The following is a 14,314-nucleotide window of genomic DNA, read 5'->3' as shown; positions in this document are numbered from 1 at the left end:
CCTTGACTCTGTTAATATAGTGTATTACATTTATTGATTTACGGATGTTGAACCGTCCTTGTATCCCTGGGATAAATCTGACTTGGTCAGGGTGTATGATCTTCTGGATGACCCTCTGTATTCTGTTTGCCAGTATCTTGTTGAGGATTTTTGCATCTATTAAGGAGATTGGCCTGTAGTTCTCTTTTTGGGTTGGATCTTTCCCTGGTTTGGGGATCAAAGTAACACTTGCTTCCAGGAATGAATTTGGAAGCCTTGCTTCCCTTTCAATTTCTTTGATGAGTTTGAAGAGTAATGGTGATAGTTCTTCTTTAAATGTCTTGTAGAATTCAGCAGTGAAGCCATCAGGACCTGGGCTTTTCTTTGTTGGTAAGTTTTTTATTACATTTTCAATTTCACTCATTGTAATTGAGGTGCTTAGAATTTCTATATCTTCTTCATTTAATTTTGGCAATTCGTATGTATCTAGGAATCTGTCCATTCCTTCTGTGTTTTCCATTTTATTAGAGTACAGGTTCTCAAAGTAGGTATTGATGATTCTCTGGATTTCTGCTGTATTTGTTGTGGCTTCCCCTTTTTCATTCTTTTTTTTTAAGTCAAGAACTTATTTTATTTATTTTAAAATAAACATTGAGGATTCCCCATTACCCAACACCCTACAAAACTTTTGAATGTGGAATGTTCAACAGCCTATCCATTTTAGTAGGTTACAAAACCAGCAAAAAACTCCAGTTGTCTAATGATGAATAATTTTGATTTTTTTTTAAGTAGCTGAGTACATACTGGACAATTTCCTTAGCTAAAGGCTAAAAGTAAAATTTTAATTTCTGCCCAGAAAATACCATTAACTTAGTAGCCTTTGCTTAATAAATGGGATTAATTCTCCATAAAGTCAAAGTGGAATGGGACAGCAAGCAGAATTAGGTTCATAGGCACGCAGAACTAGTGCTCAAACTGCTAGCACAAATTCCAATATAGTACATATGGCTAAGTCACTACTAAACCATCCATCTCCAAACTTGAGACTCTCCCTATGCATCTAGGGGAAGAAATCACCACTTTGAACATAAATGCCTCCATGAGAAAAGGAGAATTCAATTAGGGTTGAATTAGACAAATGATAACTGCAAATACTACAGAAACAGCTGCTGGAGACAACCATGAAATTTGTGACACTAACAACGCACAGGGGTGAAACTACATAAGCTGCTAGCTGTTGAACATGTGTTTCAAGATACAAATTTTATACACATTTTATTTGTTTTGCTAATACCATCAGAACTGAAGCTACTGACTCATTTCCCTAAAGCAGGGAAATCAATCTAAAACGGATAGTGGTACTTCTCAAAAGATAGCAATTTAAAAGGGTGGTAGCAGCAGGCATTTGATATCTTTTTAAAGAACTTAAGCTGCAGGAAAAACATGTGGCCAAGAGTGTTATAATTATCCATTAGAGAATTTCATCAATATCTGTACCAATTTAGGTGACAATACAACAAAATCCAAGGATTAGTGATGACAATGTACATGTCATAAGGAATGATATTTGGTACCAAACTTTATAAAAGTCATTGTCCCAAAGAAACTGTTAAGAAGTGTCCAAAAGTTATCTAAATACTTCACATTAAGTACAGAAGTGGCCTATCCAGATTATTTCCCATTATGTTGCATATTTTTCAAACAGTGCCAATCAAAGCCTAATTTGCATTTTGGCTTTGTCTTACACAGTTATCAGCTGTTAAAAAGCAATTTACATGTGTTTTTAATCACAGTCATTTGACCAGCTGAACAGTGCTTGTGTCAAAGCTGATGGCCAGCCTTCCATGTGTGACTAAGGACCCATGCATAGTTTGGTACGCCTCTAAATGTTTAGTGCTCCAATTTAACTGGAAAAGCTGTGAAATGCAGTTGTTTTGCAAACCACACTCCACTCCTTCCATCTTCCTCTCAAGGAAAATATGTTTTGTCAAATATTGAAAAACTCTAGGGCTGACTTGTAGATTTTATCCAATGTCCAAGAGTCAGACTTGCTTTTGTTCAAGCCACTTCAAATAACTATGGAGATATTATCACCCCATAAAAGTATATTATGTTTTACTCCTAAGCAAGGGTGAGGAATCTGAATATCCTGTGCAAGGCTCAAGATGACGCTTAGGAGAGTACCTGCAGAGTAAAAATAGTTTCCTTCCATATCCAGGTAATATAAAGCTGACAATTGTAGTCCTGCCTTTATGGGATGAAAACAGTCCCTTTACAATACATTTCCTGAAAGGGAGAACAAATAGATGATGACTCTTCTGGTAGCATATTATAGTACACTGGCCAGTGTGTTTGGGGCAGTTAAACATACTCCTGTGAATCAGATTAATTCACTTGCTGAGTGTTCATTTGCGGCATTCCTCTGTTGGGTCTTGGGGGCCCTCCATGACCTCGTAGGGCTCCCCGTGGTCCACTCTGCCCAGACCCTCGCTTGAAATTCTGTTGATATCCATCCCGCTGATAGCCAGAGTAGTCCCGGGGAGCACTGAACTGAGACTGTATAACCACTGTTTGGAGTGTTGGAGAACGAAGGGCGGTAGCCATCATATCCTCCTCTGAATCCATTGGCAGGGCCCCGGTATCCATTCATCAAGCCTCTAACCATGCGAACCTCCACGGGATACACCACGACTATTATAATAAGGCTGACTGCTACCTGGAAATCCAGTGTTCTGCTGAGGAGGCTGCTGGTGGTTACCAGTCACTTGATGGGGCTGGTCCTGGGAACCATGGTAAGTGCCGACCACTGTTTGGAGCTGTTCTTGCTGGAGCTCTGGCTGCTCCACTTGGTGAGGCTGACTGGAAAAGCTCTGGTGGCGTTCTCCTTCATTCATTTGTTCCTGGTAATCATCAAGCTTACCCTTTTTCTTCTCCAGGTTCCGAAGTTCCTTGTCGATTACCCGGAGGATCTGCTTCATGGCCTCAGTCTGGACCACGCCAGTGCCTGGTGCTGGGTGCTGAGTAGCAGGCGCAGCTGCCCCGGCCCCCGCTGCCGCCTCACTACCGGAGGAACCTGATGGGGGTGGCGGTCCAGAGGATTTGCTGCCGCTTCCGCTGTGGCTGGTGGCTGAGGGCATCGTGCGTGCGCGGAGCAGCTGGAGATTGCAAGGGGGGAAGAGTGGCGCTGCGTTCTGGGCAGTGTCTAGAGCTCCGTGGGAGCCCTGTCCCCGCTGCACCGAGAGCCGCTCCTAGCGAGGCCAGAGGCGGCAGCGGAAGGGACTTCCCCTTTTTCATTCTTAATTGCATGGATTTGAGCCTTTCTTTCCTTTTTCTGATAAGGTTGACTAAAGCTTTATCAATTTTATGTATTCTTTCAAAACATCAACTCTGTATTTCATTGATTTTTTTGCATCGTTCTCTTAGTCTCCATTGCATTGATTTCTGCTCAGATCTTTATAATTTTCTTTCTTGTACGAGCTTTGGGTTTGTTGTGCTCTTCTTTTTCTAGGAGCTTGAGGTTCTGCATTAGGTTATTTAACTGAGTTCTCTCTGTTTTCCTAATATGGGCATTCACTGCTATGAATTTCCCCTGTAGAACTGCTTTCATTGTGTCCCATAGATTCCTGTATGTTGTATTGGTATTATCATTTACTTGTTGAAACTGTCTAATTTCTTCTTTAATTTCCTCTGTGACCCATTGGTTGTTCAGGAGGGTGTTGTTCAATTTCCATGTGTTTGTGGGAGTTTTGGGGTTTTGTACTTTATTGATTTCCAATTTTATTGCACTATGGTCTGATAATATACAGGGGATAACTTCAATTCTTTTACATTTACTTAGATATGCCCTACAAGCTAGCATGTGATCTATTTTGGAGAATGACCCGTGTGCAGCTGAAAAGAATGTGTATTCTGATTTTGTGGGGTGGAACACTCTGTAAACATCTATTAAGTCCATTTGTCCAATTGAGAGATATTGACTCATCCTTGTCATGATGTTTTAATGTTGTTGGCTCTTTTATTTCTTACTTTCCCCCCTTTCACTTTAGTGTCTTACCTTGCATGGTGCCTTCCCTCTGTTGGGGCTCATGGAGTTGTGACCTTCATTGTCTTTTTCTAGGATATTCTTTAAAATTGTTTGGAGTACTAGTTTGGTGTTCACAAAATTTCTCAGGTGTTCTTTGTCGTGAAAATATCTAATTTCCCCATCAATTTTGAAAGATAATTTTGCTGGATACAACAGTCTAGGTTGGAAGTTATTTTCTTTTAGGGCTTGAAATACTTCACTCCAGGCTCTCCTTGATTTGAGGGTTTGTGTTGAGAAATCTGCCATGATTCTAATGGGCTTTCTTTATAGGTGATTTGTTTCTTTTCTCTAGCTGCCTGTAGAATTTTGTTCTTCTGTTGGGTTTCTGGGATCTTGACTATTATATGTCTAGGTGTAGATTTTTTTGATCATGGCTAGTTGGAGTTCTACATGGCTCACTTATCTGTATGTCCAATTCTCTACCTCTGTCTGGGAAGTTTTCTACTATTACTTCTGTGAACATTTTTTTTTATGTCAATTGTACTTTCTACTGTTTTTTTGTGGACTCCTATCAGTCTTAGGTTATTCTTCTTTGCATTGTCTAGCAGCTGTTGAATGGATTTCTCATAGTCCCTTACCTACCTTTAGGAAATCTCTGTTTTCATGGTCCTTAACCACAATCCTGTCTTCTATATCTGAAATGCTGTTTTCAGATTCTCTTAGTGTGCTCTGCATGCTTTCAATAGAGTTTTTAATCTCCTGAATATCTGTTTGAATCTGTTTCATGGATTCCATTTCTTTCTTATGCTGGGTATTCATGGCTTCCAGCATGTTTCTGATCTCATCTATTTTCTTATCTGTTTCTGCTCTAGAGCCTCTAATCATGACTTTCACTCTACTCACCATCTCCGCATTTACCTGGGAGATTATTTCTGTATTGAGTTTTTCTAGAGTCTAATGCATCTTCTTCGTTACTTCCTGTGCTATCAGTTCAGGATGTCCAAGTGGTTGCTTATCAGACTTTTCCACCTCATTTCCCCCAGAATTTCCTTTTTGTGGCATGGAAGCCTGCATTTGTGCCTTGCTTAAGTGTCTTCTCATTTTTGTTTTTGGTGCTGTCCTTGGTTTAATTCCTTGGTTGATATTTCAAAATTGCTTAATGTAGGTATCTTTGTTGCTTGTGTTTGAAACCCTTGTGGAATGATTGCTTTTCAGGGGTGTCTTCCAGATATAGCTTGGGATTGGGTTTTAAGACTCTAATGACTCTGAAGCTATTTTATTTTCCTTATACTAGGAAGGAAAAGTAATTAGATCAATCACAACATGTTAGCCCAAATGACATAGTCAACAATGCCATAACATCAAGTACAGCTTAGAAAATGACAATTTGTGGTAGTTATTAATCTATCACTTTTAACTATGTGAGTTAAATTAAAACCGAGAACCAACCCAACATAAGTTTATAATGAATAAACTCTTCAATATAGCATCTTTCCCCTTCAGGATGGGGAGTTAAAAGGATTTAGGGAGGGAGGGACAGGTAAAAAGATCAGGTAAGACTAGCGGTAAGGCCAGAAGACACAGAAAGATCACACAAACTCTAACAAGTTTTTAAAGGCAAGAAGAAAAGGCAGAATGAAAGAACAAAGATGTGAATAGAATCACCTAACAGCAACAGGGAGGCTAGATACCAAATTTACTTTCCTTTAAACCTAATGATAATCAAGAGAAGGAAAAAGAGAAGAAAAGAACAATAAGGGAGAAATCCAAATTCAGTGCAGAAAGGAACAAATAGGGAGATGAGGAGCAATGTGGGACAGCGAGAGAATGAGTGAGAGAGAGAGAGAAAAAGAAAAGATAAGAGAAAAAAAGAAAGGTAGGTAAAAATTTGAAGAGTAGAAAAAAGTGAAAATTAAGAATTAAAAATAAGAGAAAAAATTTTTTTCCTTTTTCGCAAATAGCAAAAAATGAAAATTATGGGCCTCCTTCAGGGTATGTCGCTGCTGTTACAGTAGGCAATGTAGGAATCCCTGTGCATATACGAGTCAATGAGTCTCAGCAAGCCAGCAGCAGACCAAGTACAGTCTGATGTGCCTTTATTGTAGAGATTCTCTTTACTTTTCCAGTGGGCTTCAGTTTTCATCCAGGAGCCTGAGAAGCCCTCTTTCTGTTACTAACTTCCACTCTATCTTGTGGCACTCAGGACAAGGGTCTTTATAATCTCCTGTGCCTCTGTAGTGTGGGACCAGGTAGCAGAAAAGCCAGAAGGCCAGAGGTGGGCGGGCGGGGGTGGGGGGGGAGATGGACTGGGCCTTGGAGTTGCCCGCGCGGCTAAGCGAACCTCACCATGGTATGGGTGGGGCCCGGGACCGGATCGCAGCAGAGCTTCAAGCTGCTTGTCTCACCTGGCAGGTCGCCTTTTGAGTTCTTTAGATATACAAGACTCTAATCCTCTGTCAGAAGAGTTGCTGACAAAGATTTTCTCTCACTCCACAGAGTGTCTTTTTACTTTGCTTACTATTTCCTTTGCTCTGCAGAAGCTTTGTAATTTGGTGTATCCCAGTTTTATTAGTATGTTTGTGACACAAAATGAATACATTCATTGTGGGGAGTTGGTACTTGTACATAACATATTTTAATCTTTTTTACTTCCCTTTCCATCTCCCCTCATTCCTAGATCTCCTTCACATCTGTAAGTCTATCTCCGTGTTTCCTATTTATCTTTTATTTTATTCTTTATTTATTCACTCTTTAGATTTCTCATCTAAGAGAAACCATGTGATATTTAACTTTCTGTGTCTGATTTATTTCACTTAGCATTATGGTTGATGCCTTCCTTATTTCAATTCTGGCTGTAATTTCCTGAGTTATTGCAGCCCTACCTCGGAAGCCATTGCTTGTACCTACATCTTCAAGCATTTTTCTTCAAGCAGTTTCAAAGTTTTTTGTCTTATAGTTAGGTCTTTGATCCACTTGGAGTTGATTTTTCATACAGAGTGAGAGGTAAGGATCTAATTTCAACCTTACACATGTACATATCTGGTTTTCCTGGGCACTATTTGTTGAAGAAGCTGTCTTATTTCCAATGTATGTATTTGTTGTCTGCTTGGAGAATCAGATGGTTGTGGCTGCTCAGGTTCATTTCTGTGTCCTCTATTTTATCTCAGTTTTCTGTTTTTACACCAATATCACACTGGTTTTGTGGTCTTCTAGTATATTCTGTGGAAAATTATTGTGATATTTCCCATATTGTATATTTTTTGTAAAAATGGCATTGATTTTTCTGTTTTCTTATGCATTTAGGGTTTTTTTTTAACCTCTGTGAAGAATGTTATTTGTATTTTTATGGGGATTGCATTACATGTATAGATAATTTCAATAATTGGTCATTTAACAAAAAATAGCAAACATTAATTCTACGGATCCATGATCATCTCCAGGTTTCTTCTTCAGTTTTTCACTTCACTATTCTCTAAACTTTATTATAGAGGTCAGTCACCTCTTTGTTTAGGTTGACTCCTAGATATTTTATAATTTGAATCTAGTGTGAATGGAATTGTTTTCCTAATTTCTTTCACAGTATGACCATTATTGGTGCATAGAAAAGCTAGTGTTTTTTAATGTTGATGTTATATTCTGCCACGTTACTGAATTTATCATGTCTAAAAGTGTTTTGGGGGTCTTCTATAAAGGGGATAACATCGTTTCCAGATAATGACAATTTGACTTCTTTTTTTCTTATTTCCCTATTAATTCTTTCCCTCATTTAATTCCTCTAATTAAAATATCAAATACAGTGGTACTTTGGTTAATGAATTTAACTCTATCTATGATTCTGGTCTCAAACCAAATTGGATGAGAACCAAATCAAATTTTCCCATCAAGTCAACATCAAACTTAACCATTGAATCTGACTCAGTTCTCATCCAGTTTGGCTTGTAACCAGAATCATGGAAAGATAAGTTCATGAACCAAGATACCACTGTATGTTACTGAACAGGAGTTGTAAAAGTTGCATGTTTGTCTTGTTCCTTGATTTTAGGGGAAATATTTTCAGCTATCCTTCAAATTTATTATGATTTTTGGCATGAGTTTGTTGTATATATGCAGTCTTTGCTATATTGAAATATGTTCCTAGTATACTTGTTTCTTAAGGGCTTTAATTGTGAAGGGGTGCTGAATTTCATCATAGACTTACTCATCATCAGTTGAGATGATCATGTGATATTTATTCTTGTCATTATTATTTTATTTCTGTGGTAAATTGCATTTATTTATTTGTACATGTTGAAAACTACTTGCATTCCCAGAATAAAATCAACTTGATCACTTTGTGTGATCTTTTTAAGGTGTTGATGAATTTGTTCTGCAAGTATTCTATAAAGGATTTGTATATCTACATTCCGCAATTGTTTATTTTTTATAAGAAATTACCACCAATCTCTTGCTCACTTTCCTCATCGCATTTTTCATTTCCTTATTCCTGAAAGTATAAATCAGGGGATTAAGCAAAGGAGGCAACATGCAGTAAAATAGTGCCACTATTTTGTCAGAGGAGAAGGTAGAAGGAAGTCGTGCATATTCAAATATGCAAGGGACAAAGAACAAAATCACAACAGCAATATGGGACCCACAGGTGGACAGAGCCTTCCTCTGACCCTCAGAAATGTGCTTCCTCAGGGAGAACAAGATAGCACCATAGGACACAAGCAACAGGGAGAAGATGATAATGCAGACAGACCCACTGTTGGCAACCACCAAAAGGCCAAAGACGTGAGTGTCAGTGCAGGCAAGCTTCAGTAATGGGAACAGGTCACATATGAAATGATCAATGACATTGGGGCCACAAAAGGGGAGCTGGAAGGTACAAAGAACTTGTGTGGCAGAGTGCAGGAAGCCCCCTGTCCAGGTTGTGCCCACCAGAAAACAGCAGAGTCTCCTGTTCATGATGGAGGAGTAGTGCAAGGGCTTGCAAATGGCCACATAGCAGTCATAGGCCATGGCTGTGAGGACAGTCACCTCCACCCCAGAAAAGAAATGTCCAGCAAAGAGCTGCATCATGCAGCCTTCAAAGGAGATGGTGTTTCTTCCATAGAAGGAATCAACAATCATCTTCAGTGTGGTGACAGAAGAAACACATGCATCCAGGAAGGACAGGAAAGCCAAGAAGTAGTACATGGGGGATTCCAGCAGAGAGGGGCTACCAATGATGGTCACCATGATCAGCATGTTGCTCCAGACAGTTGCAATATAGACCAACAAAAATACAACAAATGCTACCTTCTGAACTGTTGGATTCTGTGAAAGTCCCAGGAGGACAAATTCAATTACAAAGCTCTGATTTTGCATGACTTCCAAAGGGAAGGTGAAACTTAAATACTGATCATGTAATTTTGGTATTATGAGAACAATTCACTTCAAACAAATTGATAGTACTACAGTCATCCTCATTCAAACTCATCTTGAGTGCTTTTACTTTCACTGAGCACACATAATTAGCAATTTGCTAAAGGAGTATTTAGAGCTTGGCAGAACTGAAGTGTAAATAAATTACTGGAAACTTGAAAATAGACAGAGGTTTAATATGGGAAACAGCTCACCCCCCACCTCGGTAAAGAAGAGAAACAGCTTCTATTTCAAATGTCAGCTTGATCACTTGCTAGTGAATTCCTGGAGTGAATTATTGGGAAGCATTCTGAAAAGAAAGGAAATTTATGAAAACCAAAGTCATGTAAATTATTAATGTTGTGTGCCATTGACATCAGATAATGGTGACTAGCACACCACACTTTATCTAGAGATAGTCTTAGGCACAAATAGAAGGAAATGATCCAGTTGAAGAAGTGCTTGAAAATCATGAAATTTCTTCAAAATCCTGAACTGAATTGGGCTTTCAATGAATCAATTCATTGTTTATGTAGGAGAAGCATTAATAGAGACTTTTCTACCTCTATACCTACCACATAACAAGCGTGAATTGTGCTGAGATTATTTTTAATTCATCATTTGATAAATGACAACAAAAATCCATAAAAACAAAAATGTGTACTTCTGATTTTTCTCCTGGTCACTGAAGGAAATACTGTGAGGTAAGCAGTAGCTCAGGGCTCCATTTGTAGAAGCAGTTATTTTAGGTCTTATTACCCTATCTACTGATGGGAAACTCCCACTGAAAGATAATAAGTTCAAGCAAACAACAGATGCTTGATCTTCTCTGTGACACAGGAATTCTGTCCTCAGATTCAAGTTCTTTCTCCCCTATGAACAGGAAATTGGTGGGATTTTTTTCACTTCCAGCAATGACCTCCCGCAAGGGGTGACCTTGTTCAAGTCTCTGTGCAGCTGCAAGGAGTGAAGCTTCTGATTTTGTTCATGTATGAAGAAGACACCCTGAGAAGGAAAGGGCAAATGAGGTCAAATCAGAAGTGATCTCCCAACCACCTACATGAGGGAATTGGCAACAACCATGTAGGTAAGGAAAAGAAACAACATGTTGGGTACCAACCAGAGTCTTGAGGATTTATTAATCATTTGCCAATTATTCATACCATGTGACCCAGTCTGATGCAGTGTGTCTCCTCAGTGTATGTGTTTCGGATTCACAGGACCTTCGTGTAGAGCAGAGGTCTCATACATATCTTACCTGCTTATCTCCCAGGACTATGAAGTTCACATTTAAAGATCTAGAGCTGTTGCTCCTGACAAAATGCACTCATTCTCTCACCTATAAAACCAGCTTCCCTATACAGCAGGGCTTTCCCATGAGACAACTAGTTAATTCCTTCAGTTCATGGTGTCACTTTCCACAGATAGCCACAGCTTTGCAGGATGACTGTATCCTCACCTGTGTGATTGAAATAGCACATATACCTGTATGTAAGTGTGTGAAATTTTCTCTCTATATATGCATATATATGTGCATTTGTTAAAGTAGGTAAATCAAAGTATAATAGGATTTCTTATAAGAATTAAAATAATCTGATTTTATGCCTGTCATTTAGATTAAACAGAAAAATTTAGACTAAATTTTAAAATTTTAAATGTTAATGAAATTAATAAATATACATTTGTGTACAACTAATATCTGCTCTTGTGCTTCCTTCAGAAAGTTCATTTTATGAATGAATCATAATTAATATGTCCACTGACATCATGCTTTTTACAAATCACACCTATTCTCATTGTAAGTATACTCCTTCACTCACGGGAAAGTTTTAGAAAACATTAGTTTATTATTCCACAATCATTCCCATATTTTTACTCTATACCATTAACCCTGGCCCTAAAAATACATTGCAAAAGTGAATTGCTAGGGAAAGCTTTATATTGGAAGATATTACAGTGTGAAATGTAATAGTAAATGATCTAAAATATTCAAAAATAGAAAGATGCTATTGCAAATAAGAATTTTACAAATTACATCACTACTGTTATGAAGCAAACAGTATTATGCAGATTTAGAAAGTGAAGCATTTTTGCAATATGTTAAGTGAGAAAAACTGAATAATATTACTAATAACTCTTCCCACTTGTATGCATATTTAAATATGATTTTACAATTTGGAAGGGAATATATAAAATGACTGCAACTAGAAATTTGTAATATATATTGGTTATTATGTTAAGAATATTTAGAATTTAACATAAATTTTAAAATGCAATACTTGATTGTCTATTATCTAAAGTTCACAAAAAGGATGTAAAGTTTGAGGGAAATTTATTTGCATAGGTGGAACACAGAAAACGAAACACAGAATATTAAGTTAACAACTTCAGTCCCATGTAGTGGTGCACGTCTGTAATCCCAGCTCACACGGCCATAACGTGGATCCATCCTTCTCCACCCACCACGCATTCACTTTGATTTCAATTTTAAATCAACATTCTCCCACCGAGGGTAGCTTATGCTGTCTGTGTTTCCCCTGGAACATTCCATGGTCTTTCTTTTCTTTTAGTCATGGTCTAGAATACTCGGTGCTGTGCCTGAGGTTTCTCAGGATCTCCTCCAGAGGTGAGTCATGGGCTCTGGACCATCTCCTGCTTACGTGATCTTCACAATTTTCTCTCTGGGCCCTGCTATTCACACTGCCCACTCCTTCCATCCTCAGTTTTAGCAATAAAATTAATTCTAGCACCCATCATTCTCTAAAAAATAAGTTTTCAACTTTAAAAATAATATATATTTGTAATATTTAAACCTAAAAAATTATTAGTAAGGTTGTCATTTTAAGTAACATTTTGTAACTATATTTAAGAGTAATATGTATTTGTGTATATTATTCACATTTGCATGTAATTTTCTAAATAACCACTGTTATCATAAACAAATATAATAAGTTAAAATCCTTCTATAATTATCTTTCTCACAGGTTTCTTAAATACACCTTATTTTTCATATGGGATTATTATTCAGCAATAAAAATCCATTAATTCTTTAATGTTAGCAGAGCATATTGCTTTTCCTGACAACCTGCAAATATTTCCTGATCAGCCTTCAAATCGTTTTCACCACTCAATGTCACCCTGCTGATTTTTATAAATCCTTAAGACAGATTAGAAAGATAATTATAAGTTCTGGAATTTAGAAAAAAAGCTTTCTCTTTTTTCTACTGTTGTCCTTCTGAATACATACTTCAGCTTTCTTTTCTTTTCTGCTGTCTTAATAATTTAGCTCGTTTTAACAGACAAAGACACTTAAATTTTTCTAAGTAATTCTGCGGCAGGGACCTGAGGCTATTTAAAACGTGAAATGCACATAGGAAAAATTAAGTAGGTACAGTTATGATCAGGTGTCTCTGTTATGTGGCCTGAGTCACTCTTTAGTACCTTGAAATTTTCTCCTATGTCTCTTATTGGTATAGTGTAGTGGAAATAGAAAATTACATGTTCTTCATTAATAACTCTATAACCTGCCCTCCAGGACTTAAATTGATCATATTACACTGCTATTCAAACACAGCCTCAGAAAATAGTATTTGTATAATCTACAATAGTGGGAATGTAAGAGAATAAATGATAAGTGAAAACATATCTAGAAAAAAGACTTGCTCAAATAAGTTAGGCACAGATCAACAAATACCACATGTCATCAGTGGAAGCTAAATGTGTTGATCTCTCAGAAGAGTAGAATAATGGTTACTAGAGGCTGGAAAGCTTGATGGGATTAACATCTACGAATTTGCAAGAATATTCCATATTCATGGTGGGAAGACTCAATAAATTGTAAAGTCTCCCCTTCATACAAACAATACATGCACTTGCTCTATTTTTAATTTATTTGGATTTTCCTTGAAGATGAAAAGCTAAAAATGAGTTTAATTTCATGAAGCTTAAATTAATAGGTATGCCAAAACATTCTCCAAAACAAGCAAGGAACACTGTTAGAACAGCTGCTATTCACTGAACATTTATTATGTGTTGACGATTATTTGTTTCTACATCTCTTAGCCTTGTTAACATTACAATGCTCATAACAAGCAAAGGGTTATGTAATTAGCCTGGTACAGAGCTCCAGATAGACCCACGCATTGCCTTAAATTTGGTAGCCTGAGCACAACATCACTCTTTTAAGCACTTTATCAAAATTTAACATCTTCTCTGAATGTGAACGAGTGAATTTGTGAATTATAAATCTCACCATGCATCATTTGTTGCACATTGTGGTGACATCATGTACTATTCTCTGCTGAGAAAAGTGTCCATTCAGAATGTAAGATTACCACCTTTTCCTCTCCATCCAACAGAGATGAAGAGAACCTTTGACTGTGGAGGTAGAGAATTTTCCTAGTGCTTCTGAAGCACTTTCAATGATATGGTCTCAGGAAAAAAGATAAATCAAGAAACCAAAGTTTCCTCCTCAATTTTCAACTGAAAACACTCTCCCTGAGAGGTCATATACCTCTAGAACTGCTTCTCAGCTCTCCCCAGAGTTTTGAAATTTTCCACCAGCATGATTGTCCAAGATAATTTTCCATGGTTTCATTTTCTCAAGTGTTCACAAAATGTTGTGTCCCCAAACAATTAGGACAATCAAAAGTAGTACTTTTTTTCATGTTTTACTTCTCTTGGGTTAACAAAAGATGTTTTCATTTCCCATCATATCCAGGAATTGAACTGTGTTTAAAGGATAGTAAATTTTCGTATACTTGCTAAATAATGAAATTGAATTCTATGATAATAAATTAATCTACCAATTTATAAGGGAAATATGTACAGTTTTGAGCCTGGGGTAGCAAGGACTGCTTATCAAAGAAAAATATCTGATGTAAAAATATACAAAGAGCTATATTCTTTTTATGGTTGAATAATACT

The 14,314-nt window shown here is 37.4% G+C and overlaps 1 protein-coding gene across 1 annotated transcript; it reads right to left on the bottom strand.

Moving 5' to 3' along the window:
• Nucleotides 1-8,416: 8,416 nt before the first annotated feature.
• On the bottom strand, nucleotides 8,417-9,355 carry LOC147820778 (olfactory receptor 4C15-like). The gene has a single exon (XM_087203580.1). The coding sequence runs from the start codon at nucleotides 9,350-9,352 to the stop codon at nucleotides 8,417-8,419; it is 936 nt and encodes a 311-aa protein (XP_087059706.1). The 5' UTR covers nucleotides 9,353-9,355.
• Nucleotides 9,356-14,314: the final 4,959 nt, after the last annotated feature.

Source organism: Heterocephalus glaber, unplaced genomic scaffold (genome assembly GCF_053883595.1).
Source record: "Heterocephalus glaber isolate CG9 unplaced genomic scaffold, H.glaber_assembly_v1.0 deba00001804, whole genome shotgun sequence".
NCBI classification, from domain to species: domain Eukaryota; kingdom Metazoa; phylum Chordata; class Mammalia; order Rodentia; family Bathyergidae; genus Heterocephalus; species Heterocephalus glaber.
The sequence above is the reverse complement of the archived record's forward strand: the minus strand, read 5'-3'. Positions and strand labels throughout refer to the sequence as shown.